This window comes from Rhagoletis zephyria, unplaced genomic scaffold (genome assembly GCF_001687245.7).
Source record: "Rhagoletis zephyria isolate East Lansing unplaced genomic scaffold, Rhagoletis_zephyria_1.1 Rzeph_scaffold_00267, whole genome shotgun sequence".
Lineage (NCBI taxonomy): Eukaryota > Metazoa > Arthropoda > Insecta > Diptera > Tephritidae > Rhagoletis > Rhagoletis zephyria.
Window position 1 is genome coordinate 174,880 of NW_016157351.1, and position 25,107 is coordinate 199,986.

At 35.1% G+C, this 25,107-nt stretch overlaps 1 protein-coding gene across 1 annotated transcript in view; it reads right to left on the reverse strand.

Moving 5' to 3' along the window:
* LOC108358525 (ankyrin-3-like) overlaps positions 1 to 25,107 on the reverse strand; it is a 251,386-nt gene that overhangs the window by 157,366 nt on the left and 68,913 nt on the right. Inside the window, 1 exon segment of the mRNA XM_017609928.1 lies at positions 15,980 to 16,087. Coding sequence (XP_017465417.1) covers positions 15,980 to 16,087 — 108 coding nt within the window.

Sequence of the window (25,107 nt, forward strand, 5' to 3'; positions counted from 1 at the left end):
ATATATCGATTTGAAGTTAGTAACTATCATATAGGGGAAATTGTCACCTTTGGTGGTCTTTTTTTTGACATAACTCGAGAACCACTAGTCCGATTTTGCTCAAACAAATTTAAAAAAATTAAAAATTACAATTCCTTTAATCTGTTCATATAACATTTTTCTATATAATCAACAGTTTTGCCGGTAAAAATAAATGTATGAAGAAAAAAAATATTTTTTGCCTAAAATATAAAGTTTTTTTATTTTTTAAATTCATAAAAAATCCAAAACGGAAAAAAAGGCAAGTCGTATTACTTTCACGCAAAGTCACATAACCTTTAAGCAAAATGAGACATAGATCATGAAAATCGATGGATGCGTTTCGCTTTTATTCACAATTAAGTGAAAGTATCTCATTTTGACAAGAATATTGATTTTATGTTTCAATGAATTTGGATAATATTTATTATATATTATTTATTATTAACACGTAAAATTAAAAATTATTACAGGTAATTATTAGGTTCATAGGTTATGTGACTTTACGTGACACTATTTTCCGTTTTGGACTTTTTATGAATTAAAAAAAAAATTAATTTTTAGGCAAAAATAATTTTTTTTTCTTCATACATTTATTTTTACCGGCAAAACTGTTGAGTATATAGAAAAACGTTATATTAACAGAAAGGAATTGTAATTTTTAATTTTTTTAAATTTGTTTGAGCAAAATCGGACTAGTGGTTCTCGAGTTATGTAAAAAAAAGACCACCAAAGGTAACAATTTCCCCTATATGATAGTTACTAACTTCAAATCGATATATCTCGATTCCTAGACGGTCTTGTTTTTGACCGATATAACATTTCCCGTTGGTTTCATCCCATCCCGATTTTGACTGTCGCATAGTGTTATAGGCTGCTAGAAAACACGCTGGTGGCGCTGGAGTAGAGTTAATTATAAAAGTCGTTATTATTAGCAGATTTCGTTCAAATTCGCAGCGTGACTATCTGCATGATGAAAAATTCTTTGCTTTTAGAAAATCCGTATTTTTTATAAAATCTGATTTGAATTCACAATTCGTATTCATTTCATGACAAACAAAGGTTTTGCAGAAGAAGGACCCAATGGATGACGCTGCACCCGAAATATATAGAAACCCCGCAGGGTTTGTTTATCTAAGACGAACTTATTTTTCAGATGGCTGTGTAAGCATGATCTTGCATCTACCCCCGATTGACGAAGTTACTCGAAGCGGCCGTTATTACAGCAGTAAGACTCAAAGCAACCAATTCATAAATATTTAAGACGAATTCTAAAAGTGGCGAATTGACAAGGAAAGATTCGACCACATATGTCCAAAAAGGAAGTCGATAGGTATATCAATGGCGTCATTTGAACGATATTCATGAGATCACACGACTCATTTAGCCAATGTACGCGAAAACTTTCCATCCTGTGGGGCAGCGAGGATTCTTGGCCTTCCTATAATTGAGAACGCTCATCTGTGCTCTTGAGTTTCCGTATAAGGACTTACATGGTGCACCAGACCAATGCTGAAGTTGCAGGCTCATAGAAGAATATTACGCACGCTTGGCAGAGATCTCACAGGTGGAAATGAGACCATCGGTAAAACGCATTACATCGAAAGGGATTAGTATTCCATATGGAATCACAGTCTACTATTCTTGGCATATGTGTGAGGAGGATTCCGTTCTTTAGTCGTTTGAATTTAAACTGAAAATGTTTACTTTACAGACTGCTTTTGTTTTTAAACGCTATTTTTGAATTGGCCGCCGCGAAAGATCTTATTAGGCGCCGCGAAGCAAGCGGGCATTTGCTAGTAAAACATAATGTAGACAGTGATGAAGTATATCCTATGATGAATGTCGACTTTATAGAAAATGAAGTGGACATAGATGAAAATGCTAGTGCAGTTGCGAAGCAAAAAGTGCGTCAAATGGTATGTAACTATGAACCGAACAAATGTAAATCAATAAACGTGGAAATGAAAATTGTGTTGCAAGATGAAACTCCCATAGCTTGTAGACCGCGCTGACTTCCACTTACAGAACGGTGTAAAGTTAATGATCAGGTTGGAAGACGGTGTAATCGAAACATCCGAATCTGAATTAAGTAGCCCAGTAGTGATTGTAAAGAAAGGCGATGGTAGCCACCGATTATGTGTAGATTACAGACAGATTAAAAAAGTAATTGTTAAAGACCGTTTTCCATTGCCGTTAAACGAAGACCAATTGGATCGGCTACAAAATGCTATTATTTTTAGTACCAATAAACTTGAAAAACGGATTTTTTTGTGTTCCGGTTTCTGAATCAAGTCGAAAATATACATCATTCGTTACGATTAATGGACAATATCAGTTCTGTAAAGTGCCGTTTGATTTGACCAACTCTCCGGGCGTATTCCAAAGGCACGTAAATGCAATATTCCGTGATTTGAACCGGCGGGGAATTGCGCTCCCATACATAGACGATATAATATACCAGCTCAAAGTGAAGAAGAGGCTTTGTGTAATTTAAAAGTACTAAACCAATGAAGAGACTATGAACTAATAATTAATTTTAAAAAGTGTCATTTTTTGAAGAAACGTGTCGAATTTCTTGGTCACGTCGTTGAGAGTCCGAAGATTTCGCCGTCACCATGTAAAGTCAATGCCTTACTTAAATTTCCATTGCCGAAAAATATTAAGTAGTTGCAAAGTTTCTTAGGTCTAGCGGGGTATTTCAGGAAATTTGTAACCCGCAAGAAAAAACTGAAATAACCAGATTCTCTGAAACGCATATTTATTGAGAGTTTAAAATACTTTATCGTTCCCTCAGTTCGCCCGCAAGGATTTTTTTTAAGTTTCCAGCATTTTAAAATCATACAAAGTTGAAAATAAAAAAATGAAATTGTTGAAAATTGGTGTAATCGAGAATGTGTGTTCAGTTTTACATTTTAAAATTGCTCAATGTAAAATTTTAAAAATCTTTCCGAGCAAATACGTACATCGAATGATTCTTAAATCTGAAATGTTTGTGCAAAGTTTCAGATCCAGAACCTTAATTTGAAAGTAAATTGTCTCTGTACGATTATATATAGATACATATATAGATATATAATACAAATAGAACCATATTTGCCTCAGGAAAAAAATTAGAAATAAACCATGTAAGATTTATATATGGGTATCTGAATAGAGCAGAGGCGGGCACTTTTTGATTTTCCAAACACATGTAATTGGGCTTCAAAATGCTGCTTGCTGCGACGTCGACACATGTATACTATCATCGTCTTCGTGCGTCTTACGATAATTGAGGATTGACTGATGCTTCGCTGGTATTTCGGCAAAGCAAATCAAATCAGTTGCTGTTGAGAGTGTTCGGACGAAAAGTTTTCTTAGTGGTAAATAAGCATGAAAAATTGTGGTACATTCCAAATCAATGTGGTAGATTCAAATAAATAAATTTATAAATATGTTATATGCGTTTATGGTCAGCTGATTAAGTTAAGTGACATTTTGACCAATTTAGCTATTTATATTTTTTGTTTATTTAATGTTTATCTTTTTTTTGCAGTCGGTGCTAGGCTTTTTCTTCCATATAAAAGAAATTGCCAATCATTAAAAATCAACGCGATTTCTTANGCTTGAAATTTGAACTTTGAGCTACTAAATTCTAATGGGCTATAAAACTGCATACCTAAAACTTTTCTAGAAATTCTAAATAAAAAGCCAAATCGACAGAATAAGATGCTTTTTTTAGAAATGATCTATCATTTTCTGATAGAGAATGATTTTCTGATAGACATTGATAATTTTCGTGTTGATCGATCGATCGATCACACTCTTTCACCTTTTCAACATGACTACGACACAGTTTGTAATGTCTTTTTAAACGCGATAGCAGATCACGCATTGCGCACACCCTTCCATGTTTTCTATGCAAAAAAAATTTATTTCCCATTCCTCCCGAAACATTTTATATATGTATGTATTATTCGAATAGTTGTGCAGTGAAGTCTCAGCAGCAACTGATTTGATTTGCTTTGCCGAAGTGCTAGCAAAGCATCAGTCAATCGTCAATTATCGTAAGACGCACGAATACGTCGTCGTCGCAGCAGCAATGTTGTGTTTTGTTGTAGAAAATGCCCTTTCATTAATGCGCAAATGAACAAATTAAAAAAAAGAAGTTTCAAGATCTGAAAGTTTTTTAGCTGACGGTGGTAGAAGTAGTAGAAATGTAAAGTGTTATCTATTACACAAATGTGGTGGCTTTAGAGCAAAACTTCGCTGCTTCGCACACAAGCGCATGTATATGATAGTGTGAGTGCCCACCTCTGGTATAGAGGCAAAAACAACATTTTTGTTTTGCAGATCTTCCGCTGTATCACATTCGCACGAACATAGCAATGCTTTACTCGATATGAAACAACAAGTAATTTTTAGCAAAAACAAGTAATTTTTAGCAAAAAAAAAAAACAGACTTCAACTCTCATATAAAAAAGAATATATATATATATATATCTCATGATCCGCTGATCGGATCTGAACCAGATTAGTATGGGACCACCTCTGAGACACTACCTTTCCGATGCAAAAAGAATTATCGAAATTGGTTGACGTGGTCCAAAGTTATGCGGTAACATACATAAAAAAAAACAAAAAAAAACAAAAAAAAAACAAAAAAAAAACCAAAAAAAAATATTCCGACGAACTGATAACCTCCTCCTTTTTAAAAACAGGGACAAAAACGAATAAATGGAACATAACAATGCTCAAATCAAAATAAAGCGCACAGCGCTGCAGCGATGTTGTTGATACTGTGTATGAATGTATGGATATGCAACAACGTTGTGTATGTACATATGTACAGAGCCAAAGGGAACATTTTCTTTGCAGATCTTCCGCTGTATCGCTGCCTACATGCACACGACGTAGTGGGTGTTGCCAGAAACGGGGGCGGAAGTATTTTTGCGCAGAATTTCCTTTTGCGTAGCCGGCCTTTGGCGCTAAGGATTATAACCCTTACTAAGTAGAAGTAATTCATATTAGAAAAAAAAACGAAATTATCCATATGTGCACTTTCGTTTGAAAACCGAAATAATGCATAAAACAAAAACCGATATAATGTATGCATGCGCAGTTTCGGTTGAAAACAGAAATAATGCATATGAAAAACCCGAAGTAATGCATACAGTTTCGGTTGAAAACCGAAATAATGCATTTGAGAAAATACCGAAATTATGCACATGCACACTTTCGTTTTAAAAGCGAAATAATGCATATGGAAAAAACGAAGTAATGCATACAGTTTCGGTTGAAAACCGAAATAATGCATTTGAGAAAATACCGAAATTATGCACATGCACACTTTCGTTTTAAAAGCGAAATAATGCATATGGAAAAAACGAAGTAATGCATACATGCACAGCTTCGGCTGAAACCCGAAATAATGCATATGGCGAAAACCGAAATAAAGCATACATGCACAGTGAAACCGAAATAATGTCTAAATGCAGTTTCCATATGCGCAATTTCGGTGCCCAATTCCAGTACTCTAACTCAAAAACTTCCAGAGCTACGTACTACACTCAGAAAAAGGTTTAGTTATAATTACCAAGAATTGGTTATAGTGACCAAGTGGCATAGTTGGATATGGCGAAATAAATATCTAGTTCACGAAAGTCTGCAATTTACTTGAGACTTCTAGTTGGGACAAATGTATATTTGTTAATAATTACAAAACGACTACCTTGAGTGGACAATATTGTTAGTTGAATAAAATCATTGTTGAGCAAATATAAACAATGCTTTGGTTGATACAAGTTTTCAATTAATTTTGTGAACTTGCTGTAGACGTGAATCAGCTAACCGTTTATTATTGGAAAGTTTCAGTTTGACACAAATAAAAATTTACTCGATGGTTGTTGTGTTTACTTTCTTCTTTTTTTTTGCATATATTAAGCATAAAAAATACATACATATTTACATAAATAGTTACTAGTGTAAATAATACATATGCATATGGTGGTAAGAGTTTCCTAAAAAGAAACGATGAAACAGGAACAGTCGTGCGAAAACCCAGGTCAATATCTGCTGGAAGTGCTGGTTTAAGTATACTGCTTTGCTTTTCCCTTGGCTCAATAGATACTTTCTAATTATAATTCACATGAATTATATATCCACTGAGAAACGCCGGTTGGCATCAAACTTTATATTTTTAAATAACCATACCCGCACCGAAACAACTCGCGGCGATGGCAAAACTGAAACTGAGACAAACAAGCCTGGGCATGTCATAGCACACACTTTTCTTTCTCTACCTAGCGCAGTGATCGACATGCCATAGCTTACTGAGCGCTAGGGATGTCGAAAAAACATCGATGCATCGAAAATTTTCCACTCGATCTATAAATAGTCGATGTACGATGCATCGATGTATCGATGTTTTTTGAAAACTGACATCTGCGGTACATTGAACCGTCATTCCAGTTTTTCAATTGTTAAAAAAAAAAGTGACTTTATCCAAAAAATTTAAATGGCTGCAATAAGTTCCGTTAGAAACACAATTAGCTCAGTTGCAGTAATTTATTTAAAATTTTCTACAATTTTGCTAATAACATATTTTGTTGTGAAACATTATCTGCAAAATCCTTTGCAAATCGATGCATCGATATATACCCTTCGATGCATCGAAAAATATCGATGTACATTTCGATGCATCGAATCAAAGAAAAACATCGATGTATTTTTGCCACTGACATCCCTACTGAGCGCTCTGTGACCACACGCGTGTTTCACCCATATACGAACAGCGGAGCAATGATTTCCACGCACACAGTCTCATTCATTGAATCGTTTTTATGCAATGGTCGGCATACTAGCGCATTCAAACGATTCAATAAGTGGGACTGTGTGCATTGCTCAGCTGGCGCTCTTCGTATGTGGAACCCAGAAATGCTCAGAGAGCGCTCAGCAATATTTAGGGGTGGCTCACAAGCATGAATATGTTCCGCTCTCAAACCAAATCATGGTTGCCTCAACTAAGATTTGGTAACTATGACTAAACCATGTGTTGAAAGAAAGCTTATCTGTATTAGCAGAGCTTAATGACATCCTTTTATGAACCATACGTTAAGTTGAATGGAATTTGTAGAAATATGCTTCAAAAAAATTATTAGTATTTACCAAACCCTGCAACTAAATTAACGATTTTGTGCAACCTAGATGAATATTAGAAGCTTTAATATATTTAGTTATAATTACGATTTTGTGCAACCTAGATGAATATTAGAAGCTTTAATATACTTAGTTATAATTACCAACCCATGGTAATAGTTCCCAATCCCAAGTATTGTCAAAATTCGGGAACTAAATATCTTAAGTTGTCGAAACTAATCCCTTTTCTCAGTGTATCAAAAATTCAGTATGTATGGTGCTGCAATGCCCCTTTTTCCAATAACGCTCATATTTCTCCATGGAATCAGTTTCATATATCTCCATACCAAGTTCCAGTTGTGTAGGGCTGCCAGGCGACCCGGTTTTCCCGGACATGTCCCAGTTTTAGACTATTTGTCCCGGTGTCCTGGTCCAACCTTAAAATTTCCCGGGTTCCGTTTAAGTGTCCCGGTGTTCGATTTGATTGCACAACTTTTGCATAAAAATGACTACACTGAGAGAAAAAACGCGTTGTAATATTACGAAAAATTTTATGGATTTACTGGGGGAAATAACGCATAGTAAACATGAATATTTTTTATTTGATTATCGTTTTGAAATGTTCGTACTTAAAAATAATACTTTCATACCACGCACACGTGGTGTTGAATCAAACTGAACATTTGAATGCATATTTACATGTCTGGCTGTAGCTGAGTGCACGAAGATGCTTGCCATAATTTGCTAATTTCCAGAGCGTCAGGGTTCAAATCCCATTGCAGACAGCAGGGAATTTAAATATTTTTTTTTTAACTTAATTATGAAAAAAGCATCCGTTAAGTGCAAAGCGCTTCATTTTAATATTGGCGTATTTCAATTGAAATTTCTGTACTAAATACTAAAATTTGTATACTTAAATTTATTACGAGTTGGGTTGGTGCTCTTTCATTTGCGATTTTTTTTTAAATTTAGCACATTTTGCACAAGCAATAGTTGATGATTAATATAAGTATGTACCTAAATACGTTAAAATGACATGCACAGAGTTTTACAATTATATTAAGCAAAAGCCAGAAGTTTTGAAACAAGCTCACAGCAACGAAACACATTACTGATATTTTAATGTTACCTTGTATTTAATTTTTTTTCTTTCGTGAAACCTAGATTACTTATAAGTACCCTGCCGTAAAAAATTATTGGCTCGGAGACTCTTTCATCTGATCACAATTTCTAATCAGACCTTGCAGAAAATTTTTTAAAATGTAGCTTTTGAGCCAATTAGTAAAGTGCTAGTCTGAAGTTACCAGACAATTTCGTTGATTTTTTGCAATTATTTATTTTTTTGCTGACAGTGTCTTCCACATTAAAAAAAATGTCGAACATAGTTTGTATGGAAGCAACTCTCAGTAAAAACAATACCAACAAGTAAGAAAGTCTAAGTTCGGGCGGAGCCGAACATTAAATACCCGGCGCAAGTATTAAATATATGTTTTCCACCTTTCCGAAAGCTACCGCTACATGATAAGCGGGTATTTACACACCCTATAAAGTAAACTAACATCCTTAAATTTCGAAATATTGAAATTTAAATCATTTCTGAAATTTACCGTTATATGAAAAGCGGCCGTAATTTTAGTCCGATTTCAACAATTTTCAACGGTTTGCTTTTATGTGGCAAGCACAATAACCATACCGAGTTTGGTACAAATTGCTAGAACGGTTAACGAGATACACCGATGTGATCATAAGTCGGCGGTGCCACGCCCATTTTCCAAAATTTTATCATAAACGTATTTCCTGGTAAAGAATTGTTGCAACCATCAATTTTGAATAAATTAGCTTTAATATTTACTGATTTATCGAGGATTTCGTATTTCTCGAAATTACCGTTATATGGGATGTGGGCGTGGTTATTTTCCGATTTTGAATATTTTCGGCCATTTGGTATGCTGCACCAGGGTCAACAACTGTGCCAAGTTTGGAAGAAATTGGTGCAGCGGTTACCGAGATATACACATGTAACTATAAGTGGGCGTGGCTCCGCCCATTTTCCAAAAATTCTTAATATTCTTATTTTTCGTCTAAAGTTATTCTACAGGTCAATTTTGAGTGAATTATCTTCAATAGTTACTAAACTATCGCAGTTTTCGTATTTCTGAAAATTACCGTTATATGGAAGGGAAGGCGTGGTTATTGTTATATGGAAGGGAAGGCGTGGTTATTGTCCGATTTCGCCCATTTTCAATACCATCCGTCCTACGCCCAAAGGAAGTGCATGTACCAAGTTTCGTTAAGATATCTCAATTTTTACTCGAGTTATCGTTTGCACAGACGGACGGACGGACAGACAGTCACCGCTTAATCGATTTCTCTTTTCATTCTGATCATTTATGTATACATTTGTCTATATATATCTCGATTCATTTTGCCTGTTACAAACAACCGTTATGTGAACAAAGTTATAATACCCTTGTGCACAAGTGCGCTCGGGTATAAAAATCAACTAAATTTTTATGGGCTGCAAAACTTCATTTTCAAAATTTATATAAAAGAAGATTTTTATAATAGAAAGTTGCGAATTTTTATGCAAAATTATTGCATTTTCCCGAGTTTTGCACAAAGTTTAGAAATTTTATTTTTATGTTTTCTGATGTATTTAGTACAAACTGTATTTTTATAAGGAACAAAAAATGTACATGCATTGTGGAACATTCTCTGTACTTTATTTGTTTATTTGCAGGAAAAAAATAACACGTTATACAAAAATAGTCAAAATATTTATACATACAGGATAAAAACAACATATGTGTAAATTATTTGAAAATAAAATAATCATTGATATTAATTTTAAAACGTTCTTTACATGAGTAAAAGTCGACATAATTACAAATAGAGTTACATAGACAAATAGATCTGTGAATGGGCTCATTGTAAGCAAATTACGTTTTTCGCGTACGTACGTAAAAAATGTATTTTTCTCTTAGAAGCATCTCCGGCGCATAAAAAGACAGAAGCGAAAGTAGTTCTGGGGAATCGATTTTGTTATCGCATATATCCTTGATGAAAAGGATACTACAAATGTTTCTCCTGTTAGTAAGGTATTGTAAATTCAGTATTCTGCATCTCAGTTCGTAAGATGGCATAGATTCATAAGAAAACATGCGTCGAAGGGCAAATTTAGTAAAACGCCTCTGAACTCTTTCTATGCGGTCAGAGTGAGTGACAAAATCTGAGTCCCAAATAATGCACGTGTATTCCAAGATAGATCTCACCAAGCATCTATAAAGACTTTTAAGTGTGAGTGGATCTAAAAAGTTCTTTGAATTACGTTTGAGAAAACCCAATTTAGAGTTTGCCGCGCAGACTATATGATCTCTGTGAAAATCGAAGTTTAGTTTCGAGTCTAAGTATACACCTAAATCCTTGACAGTGGTTACACGATTAAAGGGCTCGTCGTTAAATGTGTAATTATACTTTATACAGGCATTTTTACGAGAAAATGTAATAATGTTGCATTTTGAGAAGTTTAAAGAAAAACCGTTGCACTTACACCAGTTTATCAGCGCTGATATGTCTAGCTGTAGTCTAACACAGTCGTCTAGGTCTTTTACTCGATAATATAGTTTTAAAAGCAAAATTTCAAAGTTTGGCTGATGTCATTTATAAATATTGAAAAAAGCAAGGGGCATAAATGACTTCCCTGCGGAACCCCCGATGTGACAGTTATAGATTTAGAGAGGTTGTTTCCAATTTTTTTTTCTTTTAAGTAGGACTTAAGCCATGTTAAAGCGTTGGAGTGAACTCCAAGTTTCTCGAGTTTAATAAGAAGCAAAATATGGTTTAGGCTGTCAAAAGCTTTCACAAAGTCCGTGTACAGAGTGCCCACTTGTTCGCCCTCCTCCATCGCATTAACCACGAAATTGAGGAATATGGCAAGATTTGTAGTGGATCTGCCTAGGTAAAAACCGCTCAGCTGCGTAACAATATAACTCTTAAATGCCCCAAAGAGCAGGTTGTTTACAATTTTATCCAACAGCTTTGGAATGGTAGACAGTTTTACAATGGGGCGATAGTTTTCAACTAAATTTTGTAGGCCCGACTTATAAATTGGGGAAATAAATGAGGTTTTCCACTCGTCAAGGAAGTCACCGCTTTCAAGGGACTTACTGAAAATTTTGGTGAGGGGCAGATAAACAACAATTTCTTAGAAACAAGGGTGGCAAAAGGTCATATCCTGCTTGAAACATATAAGTCTAAAAGCACTTCCAGAACTTGTTCCTCAGTGATAGCAAACTGTCCAATATTTATACATTCCAGTAAAGTAGAGGTGTCAAACGACGTTGTGACAGTATTAAATCTATCAAATACCGACCCAAAGAATCGAGCGAAAAGTTCACACCATGATAAAAGCATAGTAAGGTAAAACCGTTCTCCCAATGCGTAGGCCATGATTTTTTTTTGAAGTTTGCCAACATTTTAAAGTCATATAAAATTGAGAGTAAAAAAAGGAATTGTTCAAAGTTGTTATTGTTTGAGATTGAAAATGAGAATGTGGGTGTAAAATTTTAAAATTAAATTGTTTGCAAACGTCAAGAATTTTAAAAATTCCTCTCAGCGGCTCTAACTTGCTATATTTGTATCATGGTTCACACGATTCTTGTGTTGTGGAAGCGATAGAGTCCCCAAATGCCATGGATTTCGGGATGCCATTAACTTTACGTTTTGAGTTCAAAAACAACCAAAATGATTTAGGGTTAACTTTAATATTAGTATCTAGTGAATTAATAAATTTGTCGTATACAAATTTTGATAAGCATTCAAATTCTTTTCTACGCTGGACAAACATTTTTTATCATCGATGGAACCAGATTCTCTAAATTTTTTATGTGCATTATTCCGCTGATTTTTCAGTCTTAGTATATCTTTCGTGTACTACGGAAGATTAAAAGATCTCTTCTATTTATAGGTTGGAACGTATAAATTAAGGCCNATAAGCATTCAAATTCTTTTCTACGCTGGACAAACATTTTTTATCATCGATGGAACCAGATTCTCTAAATTTTTTATGTGCATTATTCCGCTGATTTTTCAGTCTTAGTATATCTTTCGTGTACTACGGAAGATTAAAAGATCTCTTCTATTTATAGGTTGGAACGTATAAATTAAGGCCTTCTTCTACCACTCCCTTAAACCTTACATACATGCTTGACAAGTCTAAGTGCTCAAAAATTTTGTTCCAGTCAATAGAGTCAAAGAGTGCGTTAAGGACCGCAAAGTTTGCTTTAGCATAATTAAAGATGTATTCGGGTTCGCTATGATCATTTTCGTACATATAGAATGAAAACTGGATTGCAATTGCTTTATGATGAACCGATTCACAGGTTAGAGGTACATCATGTCTATAAATATTAAAGGCAATGTCATTATTTATAGACTAAATCTAATATCGCTCGGCCAAACACTAACATATGTGTAAGCGCCAATCTATTATTATTTATTATTATAAATCTAATATTCTGCTTAGGTCGTTTACAATGTCGTTAATTTGAAATAAGTCAATAGAATAATGTATCACAAAGTAAGTCTTCACTATCCCTTTTATAGGTAAGAGGAGTTAAAATGCCATCTTCAGGATTTTTTACCCATTGAATAGTACCCAAATTAAAATCACCTAGAATGCATGGCGTTTGACAGGGTTGCAAAGAGTCCATAATAAGGCTAATATTATCAATATGTGACTTATATATGTCGTAACCACTATTAGGTGGGATGTAACTTGCAATAAAAAAGATTTCATTAAAACTATCGCGATGCGTTTCACCCATATTAACAGCGACACAGATTTGCTCGATGTTATCGCCAGTATGAAAAAGTTGTACTTCATGACTAGCAAGGGAAGATGACACTGCAACCAAAATGCCGCCACCTCTAGTTACTCCAGCCTGCAGTATTCGGTCTTTACGATAAACTTCATAGTAATCGTCCAAAAGCTCTGAGGATAGAAAATCGGTAGTTAGCCAGGTCTCAACAAGTATGATAATGTCGAAATCGTGTGTTGCAGCTGATTGGTACAGAGCATTTGTTTTCGTACGCAAAACGCCAACATTATGAAAGTAGACAGAGAGCTTAGAATTTCTGACAAATGTATCCATCAGCGGTTTGCTTCCATCGGGGCCCTTTTATGAAAAAAATCAAATGGGCGAATCTTGACTTCTTCTGGCCATAACTCCGAGTCTAATAGCTTATTGATGTAAGACGGTGGAATGCCGATTTTGAAATTAACTCGTTTAATACTCGCTTGGAGCATCTTTTTTTATTAGCTTATAGCAGGATATAAGATTAGCATCGATGTTTGCATGCCTAGCAATATAAGCGGAAATGTCTTTAGTTTCAACGGAGGGTTTGAACGAGCTTAAGTGAAACCATTTGAGGCGAACAGCAACATCAAGTTTGCAGTTAGCGTTCGAACCAACAACGATGTCCCGCATTTTGTCAATTCCGTTTGTCTTAGCATTTTTCTGACTGTTTGAACGATTTGAGCTTTTGTTGTTGTAGCTGGCCTTTTTGGCACGTAAGCGGGTAGGATCATCCTTACTGGCCGCAGTATCAACAGCAGCAGCCGTAGCATCTGCATATGATTGTAGAGAGCGATTGACTTCGGTTGCTGGGAGCGCAGAAGCATTCTCAATTGCACCAGTGCCTTCGTTTAATACAAGAACAGCTTCAATGTCGACAGAATTTTTTGCAGGAGAGATATTTAACGGCGGAGCTTGCGTTGTTAGTGGACTTGATACCTTATTAGAGTTGCTGTTGTTTGCGACTTGCACATTCTTCGAACAAACAACATCACCAGAAGCACAATTTGCCCGTGAAGCATTGAAAGAAGGCGAGACAGCAGAAGCGACAGTTAAGTCATGCAAATTAGGAGAACGATGATTACAGTTGTTATTGCATTCACTTAGGTAGACACTAGGGTTCGTTGAATTTGCGAAAATGCGATTGGCAGCATTAACATCGGTGTTTATTCCCTTGGTGTTGTTGTTGGCGGGTTATATTTTGATTTATTAGTATTATCAACTTGAGTTTTAATGTCTTTAATTTGATTAGATAACTTATTGAATTCCCGGTTAAAAGCTATAATATAATCGAATCAAAACCATGGGTTTGCGAAGCCAAGACAGCGTCATAGGCTTTACATAGCTTTCCAGGCATGTCCATACAGTCATTACACAGATAAACAATATTCCGGTTCCTTTTAAAAAGATTCATATCGTATTCCGATATTTGGCCTTTAATCACGCACGGTGAAAACTCTTTTTACAAAACCCACTGCAATGTACAATGGCAGAGTCATTTCTTGCGAAGGCTTTGTCACAAACCCCACACGAATCCTCCATTATATTTGGCAAAAAATAAAACCGAAAGAGCTTAACATAAACACGTCCTCACTGTTCGACTGCACTAACTACAATTTAAGTCAGTTTTATTTTTTACTTAAAAATTACTTGTTATCCCCTTAGTTACTTAGTTATTCCCTTTTGAAGTCAATATAATTTACTAGGATTAATCAAAATGCTCGAAACTATGAGAGAGTTGTGACACATTGTTTTGTTTTGCTGGTGTACGTTGTAATGATCTCATGATCTCATGTTTTTATGTTTTTGTTTGTCAAGATAAAATTTTACTACATCCTTTCGTACGTAATTTTTGTCGAAACGAAATGGAAGGGAGCGGGAGGCCTCTCCGCTATGCATAAGCACTGAATTCATTTCATATTTCATCGTACTAAATTTCAGTGCTCTTTAACAAATACTTTCCAAGACANTTCCGAAGAAATTCGGGCTATTCCGGCCGAAATGCTCGAAAAAGTTGCCCAAAATTGGACTTTCCGAATGGACCACCTAAGACGCAGCCGCGGTCAACATTTAAATGAAATTATCTTCAAAAAGTAAATGTCATGGACCAATCTAACGTTTCAAATAAAGAACCGATGAGATTTTGCAAATTTTATGCGTTTTTTTTTAAAAAAAAGTTATCAAGCTCTTAAAAAATCACCCGTTATTATGAAAAGGCGGTGCAACCCCACTTGATATATCAAAATTATTTTTAGCCTAGGACCATCTTTAAAAAGTCTGCAGTAGGAGTGTCAAATTTGATTTTGATTGGTCAAGCTGTTTAGGACGCAGCTCCGTGCTTACGTAGATGCATACATATGTATGTACATACATAATTTTAATTTTGTATATGTATTACGTTAGGGTGATTCAGAAAAAAAAAATTTTCTCGGAACCATGCTCAAGTTTGGTCCGCATCGCACTTTTCGATTTCCCATAAGAATAACATAGGACACATTTTTTTATAACTTCTGATTTTTATATTTAACAAACGATGCGTTGTACTGCAAAGGTCTTGGAGTATTTTTGTAGAGAAGTGAACGCTCTACAAAAAATGCCAGAAGTAATTTTTTGATAAGTCAACTCGGTCAAAGTCGAATTCACCATTCTTTAAACTCTGACCTCGAATAACTTTTGACCGAGTGGACTTATCGCAAAATTACTTCAGTGTTTAATTCTCTACAAAAATACTCCAAGACCTTTACAGTACAACGTATCGTTTGGTAAATATAAAAATCATAATAAAAAAAGCAATTTTTCTTGTGTTATTCTTATAGGCAATCGAAAATGCGATGCGGACATTCTTAATATTAATATTAAGGGCTCATATTTTAATCCTTATTTTGGAGTCTAAACGAGACTTTTGAGCATGGTTCCGAGGATAAATAATAAAAAATTTTTTCTGAATCGCCCTAATATACATAGATTAAGAACCTGAGTATCATACTCACCGTATTACATGCGTTGATATCTGTTATCTGTCCGGATTCCAAGAATTCCAGAACTTTGCCCAGATCGCCACCCCGCGCTGCTCGTAGAAACGAAATAGTCGCGTCATTCTGAGGAAAGAATAGTTGTTGTTTTAATTAATAAAAAAAACTCAATCTAAGTAAATTGCGAAATTTATTATTTAAATAAATTAATGCTATCGATAATGATAAGGCGATAAGATTAATTTAAAAAATTTTAAACGTTGCCATTCGGGGCTGTTGCTGAATGGGGTTTCATCAAGACTTTTATGGACTAAGGTTCCGAGGAAGATAATTCAAAAACTACCATCAATAATTTTTTGGTCTATGGAAGTAATTTCAGACATTAATTCCACAGATCTGATTCATGGAAGATGTGTCAGAAATAAGTTCCATGATGATTTTGTATTAAATTAGCCAGAGACATAACTATTATAAGAGAAAAGAATAAAAGTCGATCAATAATTATTATATTAAGACTAGCCAATGCCCGCTTGCTTCGCGGCGCCTAATAAGAACTTTTGCGTGGACCAATGCAAAAATAGCGTTTAGAAGAAAAACGGTATGTAAAGTAAAAAAAAAAATTTACGACTAAAGAGCAGAATCCTCCTCACACATAGGCCAAAAATAGTAGCGCTTTGATGACATATGGAATACTAAACCCTTTCGATGGCATGAGCTTTGCCGATGGTCTTATTTCTACCTGTGAAATCTCTGCCAAGCGTGCATAATCTCCTTTGATCTTGCAACTAAACATTGGTCCGATGCGGAAGCCAATAAAAGTCCTTATAAAGAAGCCTAAGAGAACAGATCAGCGTTGTCTGTTATATGAGGGCCAAGAGTCCTCGCTGCCCCATAGGATGAAAAGTTTTCCCGTACATTGGCTAAATGAGTCGTGTGATCTCTTGAATATCGTTCAAATGAAGACATTGATATACCAACCATGTTTCTTCTTGAACGGATGTTGACGAATCTTTCCTTGTCAATTCGCCACTTTTACAATTCGTCGAAATATTTATGAACTGGTTTCTTTGAGTCTTACTGCTGCAATAACGGCCGCACCGAGCAATTTCGTTAATCGGAGGTAAATGCAAGATCTCATTAAGGGTGTATGAGGGCGTCAGACAAAGGTGCGCTTACACAATTTCATTTAGCCATCTGAAAAGTAAATTCACATAAAATAAACATACGGCCAAAGCAGGCCAGACCCATGGGGTTTCTATACATTACGGCTGCAGAGCCATCCTTGGGTCTCTTTTCTGCAAAATCATTGCTTATCATGAAATGATTACGTATTATGAATTTCAACCAGGTTGTATTAAAAAAAAATAAGGATTTTCTAAATATCTCGCCTCCAGCGCCACCCAGCAGGTCCATTTTTTGCAAACAAAGTGATCATACAGGAGGCTCACATTGCGAATTTGAACGAAATCGGTCTATAAATACGACCCTTCTAAATGAGTCAACTCCAGTGCCACGAAGCGAGTTTTCTAGTAGTTAGTCCAGAGGTTCTTAAAGTGGGTTCCGCGGAACCCAAGGGTTCCGTAGAAAAGTCACCGGGGTTCCGCGAAATTAATTTTGGAGTGAATAAGCACGGCGGTCGGTTTGAGTTGAAAAAGTTGAGAAAGAAAAGTTCTATAAACAGCTTGACCGAGACGCAATTATCTATTTTCAAGTATACATACATATGTTCTCGTAGTTGGTATGATTGTCGTACTCAGTGCCATACCTACATAAGAGCGTTGAGCTTGCGCTTGACAACATGTTTTTGTTTCTAACCGTTATGTATTGTTGGCCGCTGTAACCAAAGGGTTATAAACAACCTACTACAAGGAACGCTATGAATTGCCAAATGAGATGTGAATTGTGATAACTGGGCACTTGGTAAATCACCTGAAATATTTGTCAGATTATTTTTCGGATGGTAGTAGTAATAAATATCGGCTTGGTACAAAGTTCATTTGCGAAGCATTCATGATCTTCAGAGTACTTCGACATGGAAACACGCATGTGTCTCTGAAAAAGACGTTTACCAAGACTCGACTGTATACCAAGCAGTCTTACTTTAAGCAACTGTCGGTTGCTACTTTAGTGGTCGTTTTACACAGCCCACTGTATACCTTCCTCTCTGGCTACTTAGCCTCGAATGCTCCTTCTATTTGAAAGCGCCGCTGCTTTTATACTATTTCGCAAGCCGGTCTACTTTTACTTTTGCACTAGCAAATCAATTGTATAAGTAGTTCATACTAATAACAATTCAAACATAAGTGTATTACAGTAGAAAATTCATTTGTACAATTCAGGACTTATATATGTATGTATGTACGTGTATAAAAATTTAATATACTTATATAAAAATCTCTTATGCATATATGTAAACATTAACTTCAAAATTTCATAATTCATTTATATATGTATATAAATAATAATTTAAAAAAAAAACACCATAATTTGTGGAGGCCCCAAAGGCCTATGAATTAGGGTCTTCACAATGTCAGCTGCTCATTTATCAAAAAATATATTTTTACTGAGTATATATTAAAGACTAGAAGATGACCCGGGAACTTCATATCATCTATAATTTATTTGAATTTCACTTTGATCAATTATAACAAATCTTCAAAATGCAATATAATGAGATCACTAATACTGCCTGCTGTTATAGCTGATAAAAGATTCCACACCTATGAGATGTGCCACGCCCCTTTTTACAAACTCATTTATATACATATATCTTTCCATAAGCACCTACCATAGGTATCTGTGCATTTCAAATTTCGAGTTCATGTGACTGTAATTCCGAAGTTAGAGCTGATTAAAAATTTTCACTATGGGAAGTACCCCTCATCCCCCTCCCCCCTTGGCGAGTTTCAATTTTTTACCCTATTATAGGTACCAGGAGTCATGGCAATACTTTGGCAAAATTTTATTCGATTCTGTACATCCGTTCAGGCTGCAACCTAGTACATACATACATACATACTTCCACAAATATATAGTAGATTTGCTTTGAAGCGCCATCTTGCGGTGCTTTAAATAAAAAATAGATATCAGAAATTAATTTTTCGTATCACAAAACTCCCGAGCACAACTCTTTATTACAAAAAAAAACATTCCTAACACTTTAGTAAATATTAATCTGATTATGGACTTAGTATTAATTAAAAATATTTTCTTTTAAAATTGCGCAGGCTCGAAATTGATTCTAGAGCTATGGTCTAAAAGGCTTTTTTTCTTAGAATTTTATGTAGAATCCGAATCTGCTAGGAACGATGTCGAAAAAAAAATTTACCCGCCCTAATCTATATATATAAAAATGAAATGTCTTTCGTATGACCGCGATGCCTGACCAAACGACCGAACCGATTTCAATTCTGTAAAAGGTACTATTTTGGACCTTCTGTGTGGGAGGTTTTTCGATTAAAAAAATTTCAAAACTTTTTGTTGTTGTTGCCAAAAAGTTAACAAATCTGAGACGCCACGATTTCACAATTTCATAGAGTTTTCCGTATATATTATGTCGCTAAACTACCAAACGGCTTAACCGATTTCGTTCATATTTGGAACATATCTCAGCATCTTGAAGGGAAATATTCCGACTAAAAATTTAACTGCTATGTGGCGCTGGGGCCGGGATATTCCTAAAAATTACATTTAGTTGCAGATTTGTCTTATATTTAGAACACTTGTTATCCAATTGAAAAGGAATATTTGGACTACAAAATTACACGATAGGGTGCGCTGGGGTAGGAATATTCCTAACGTTCTTATACAGTGGGAGAATGTTGGATATCTACACATATACATACGTCACAATAAAATATAGGAACCCCTTTTTTGAGGGCACCAATATATCTATTAAACCAATTACGCTGGGGAACTGAAACTTGACACGGATGCATAAATTGTAAATACCTTACTTACGGCGAAAATTGGAAGCTATTGGAAAAGGGGGCGTGGCACCTCCCATACATACTGAACATATCCTATCGCTTATCTCTGGGACCGCTTACGCCGACGTCCTGAAAAATGATACAGCTACATATGTTATCAATACCGAACTTATGGAAATTGGCAGGTATTGGAAAAGGGGGCGTGGCACCTCCCGTACAAACTGAAATTCTCATATCGCTTATGGCTGGAACTGTTTGAGCTAACGTCCTGAAATTTGACACAGCTACACATGTCGTCAGTAACGAACTTACTTGCTGTCTTCATTATCGTACAGCCATCGCAGGAGATCTGTCAGTTCCATCGCAAGCGCAATGATCATCGCAGAGAAATTTTGGTACTTGGGCATGTCATCGCAGAAGATTTCATTTCAAAAACTGCTTACGACACATAACGAAAATTACTGTATTCGCAAAAATAGCTTACTCCACGTTTTTTCGAGCATATAAATATATAATAGAAAAACACAACTTCAACAAAATGTAAAGTTAAAAAAAGCCCTGAAGCTAATTATTTAACAGTTCATCCTTGCGATGAGCGGTCTACACAAGCGAATCATCGCCAACGATCTATTGGGGACAGCAAGTTACGTCTAAAAGTGGTAGTTATTGGAATGGCTGCACCTANAAATTGCTCGGTGCGACCGTTATTGCAGCAGTAAGAATCAAAGAAACCAGTTCATAAATATTTCGACGAATTATATAAGTGGCGAATTGACAGGGAAAGATTCGACCACATCCGTCCAAGAAGAAACACGGTTGGTATATCAATGGCTTCATTTGAACAATATTCAAGAGATCACACGACTCATTTAGCCAATGCACGGGAAAACTTTTCATCCTATGGGGCAGCGAGGACTCTTGGCCCTCTTATAACAGAAAACGCTCATCTGTTCTCTTAGGCTTCCTTATAAGGACTTTTATTGGCTTCCGCATCGGACCAATGTTTAGTTGCAAGATCAAAGGAGATTATGCACGCTTGGCAGAGATTTCACAGGAAGAAATAAGACCATCGGCAAAGCTCATGCCATCAAAAGGGATTAGTATTCCATATGTCATCAAAGCGCTACTATTTTTGGATTCTGCTCTTTAGTCGTTTAAATTTTTTTTTTACTTTACATACCGTTTTTTCTTCTAAACGCTACTTTTGCATTGGCCCACGCAAAAGTTCTTACTAGGCGCCGCGAAGCAAGCGGGCATTGGCTAGTTACTTTATATATTTTTAGTTAGGTGCCGCGTTGAGTACTGTTCAGTAATATGGAATCCCTATTATGTGTAACACTTACTCTTACGTAATCAATTTTAATTTAAGTATTAATGGATTTAAGATGTATCTCCTCATAATCTCTAATTACAAGATAATTGTTAAATAATCTAACAGAACCTACTTATGCAGACTGAATGAATTAATAAATAAACAAATTGTTTCCCAAGTACTCATCTGAACTGGCCGCTGTGGTGTAGGGGTTAGCAGTGCGCGCTATTTGTATTCTTCATTCAAGAAATTTGTATTCTTCAATCGAGAAATTTCGAATGACGAATAAATTTTCATTCATTATCATGAAATTTCGAATGAAGAATAAATTTGTATTCTTCATTCAAGTAATTTCAAATATCGAATAGATATTCATTCACCATCATGAAACTCCAAGTAACGAATAAATTTGTATTCACCATTCAAATAATTTGGAAGAAAGAATACATTTTTATTTATTATTATAATTTTTTTTATTTATTATTCAGTTATTCTTTATTGATTATCGTTCCAGGTAGACGATCATATATATACACGAACATGTATAGTACATTCAGCATCTACCTGGTACGATGATCAAAAAAGAATGACTGAATATTAGATGAAAAATAAATAAAATAAAATAAAAACTTTTTAATGTACCACGCTTTTATAAACGGACTAAAATTAGAAAATAATATTTCTCAGTCCCATAGACATAGACATAGTTTCATAGTCCCATCGCAAGGATGAACTGTTAAATAATTAGCTTCAGGGCTTTTTTTAACTTTAAATTTTGATGAAGTTGTGTTTTTCTATTATATATTTATATGCTCGAAACAACGTGGAGTAAGCTATTTTTGCGAATACAGTAATTTTCGTTATGTGTCGTAAGCAGTTTTTGAAATGAAATCTTCTGCGATGACATGCCCAAGTACCAAAATTTCTCTGCGATGATCATTGCGCTTGCGATGGAACTGACAGATCTCCTGCGATGGCTGTACGATAATGAAGACAGCAAGTAAGTTCGTTACTGACGACATGTGTAACTGTGTCAAATTTCAGGACGTTAGCTCAAACAGTTCCAGCCATAAGCGATATGAGAATTTCAGTTTGTACGGGAGGCCAATTTCCATAAGTTCGGTATTGATAACATATGTAGCTGTATCATTTTTCAGGACGTCGGCGTAAGCGGTCCCAGAGATAAGCGATAGGATATGTTCAGTATGTATGGGAGGTGCCACGCCCCCTTTTCCAATAGCTTCCAATTTTCGCCGTAAGTAAGGTATTTACAATTTATGCATCCGTGTCAAGTTTCAGTTCCCCAGCGTAATTGGTTTAATAGATATATTGGTGCCCTCAAAAAAGGGGTTTCTATATTTTATTGTGACGTATGTATATGTGTAGATATCCAACATTCTCCAACTGTATAAGAACGTTAGGAATATTCCTACCCCAGCGCACCCTATCGTGTAATTTTGTAGTCCAAATATTCCTTTTCAATTGGATAACAAGTGTTCTAAATATAAGACAAATCTGCAACTAAATGTAATTTTTAGGAATATCCCGGCCCCAGCGCCACATAGCAGTTAAATTTTTAGTCGGAATATTTCCCTTCAAGATGCTGAGATATGTTCCAAATATGAACGAAATCGGTTAAGCCGTTTGGTAGTTTAGTGACATAAAATATACGGAAAACTCTATGAAATTGTGAAATCGTGGCGTCTCAGATTTCTTAACTTTTTGGCAACAACAACAAAAAGTTTTGAAATTTTTTTAATCGAAAAACCTCCCACACAGAAGATCCAAAATATTACCTTTTACAGAATTGAAATCGGTTCGGTCGTTTGGTCAGGCATCGCGGTCATACGAAAGACATTTCATTTTTATATATATAGATTAGGGCGGGTAAATTTTTTTTCGACATCGTTCCTAGCAGATTCGGATTCTACATAAAATTCTAAGAAAAAAAGCCTTTTAGACCATAGCTCTAGAATCAATTTCGAGCCTGCGCAATTTTAAAAGAAAATATTTTTAATTAATACTAAGTCCATAATCAGATTAATATTTACTAAAGTGTTAGGAATGTTTTTTTTTGTAATAAAGGGTTGTGCTCGGGAGTTTTGTGATACGAAAAATTAATTTCTGATATCTATTTTTTATTTAAAGAACCGCAAGATGGCGCTTCAAAGCAAATCTACTATATATTTGTGGAAGTATGTATGTATGTATGTACCAGGTTGCAGCCTGAACGGATGTACAGAATCGAATAAAATTTTGCCAAAGTATTGCCATGACTCCTGGACCCTATAATAGGGTAAAAAATTGAAACTCGCCAAGGGGGGAGGGGGATGAGGGGTACTTCCCATAGTGAAAATTTTTAATCAGCTCTAACTTCGGAATTATAGTCACATGAACTCGAAATTTGAAATGCACAGATACCTATGGTAGGTGCTTATGGAAAGATATATGTATATAAATGAGTTTGTAAAAAGGGGCGTGGCACATCTCATAGGTGTGGAATCTTTTATCAGCTATAACAGCAGGCAGTATTAGTGATCTCATTATATTGCATTTTGAAGATTTGTTATAATTGATCAAAGTGAAATTCAAATAAATTATAGATGATATGAAGTTCCCGGGTCATCTTCTAGTCTTTAATATATACTCAGTTAATATACGGATAAATATTTACTAAAGTGTTACGAACGATATTTTTTTAATACCATAAGAAAAAAATAACTATGATTTAAAGGAGTGACACACAATGGCTAGAGTCGTCGCATGTGTGTATTCTTTCATATACATATATATGGGCCGTTCTTACGGTTTATATATTTTTCATCCACTTGTTTATTCCTTACCGAAAATTTTAAATACAAATTTAACAAGTTTTAACCGCTGATACAGTACAGGTAGCAGTTTAAAATGGGTAACTGGGTAACTTAATAAAGAAAACATATTCTCTGGTTAAATTAATAAGCCTGCCCGGATAACACAAAATCCTAAGCTTGATAAACATTTGGTGTTATACAAGTTTTATAAAGCTCTACTTGTATTTAGGAAAAATGCCAAACAAAAATTATAAAATTTTTTGATTGATTGATAGAAATAGAGAGGGAGTTATGGCTATGACAATAGAAACTAGAAAAAAGATACCTCGTGTTGAAAGCAAAAAGGATCTAAAACCAAACAAAAAAGTATAAATACATTGTTAATCATAGAAAAATTTATGATTCGAAAAATAATTTTGAAATATTTAGGGAGTTCACAAGTCGTGGTATTTGTCATATTTGCTCTTTTATACTATTTTTTTAGAACAGTTTTAAAAGTGTTGTTTTTGCTTTACAAGTAAAATTGTTGTATTACAATACAACTTTGAAAAATATGTTTACTTTGCTATTTGTGAGTGCTATTGGATCAGACATTTCTATTTATTTACATTTTTCCTTGTCTGAGTACAATAAAATATTCAAATTTTAAATAAAAAAATGGAGTCATCTCATGGCAATGGAGTATGTTATCTTTAATTTATAACATNACTTCTTTCTGCGTAGGCGGCCTTCGGCCGCGCTTAGGGATTATAACCCTTACTAAGTAGAACTCTCCTTTCTGTGTTGCCGGAAAAAAAGGGAGGAAGTATTTTAGCGCAGAACTTCTCTCTGCGTAGGCGGCCTTCGGCCGCGCTTAGTAAGTAGAAGTAAATAATTCATATTAGAAAAAAACGAAATTATTCGTTAGAAAACCGAAATAATGCATATAACAAAAACCGAAATAATGCACGTATGCACAGTTTCGGTTGGAAACCGAAATAATGCATATGAAAAACCCAAAGTAATGCATAAATGCACAGTTTCTGTTGAAAACCGAAATAACGCATACGAGAAAATACCGAAATTATGCATATGCATACTTTCGTTTGAAAA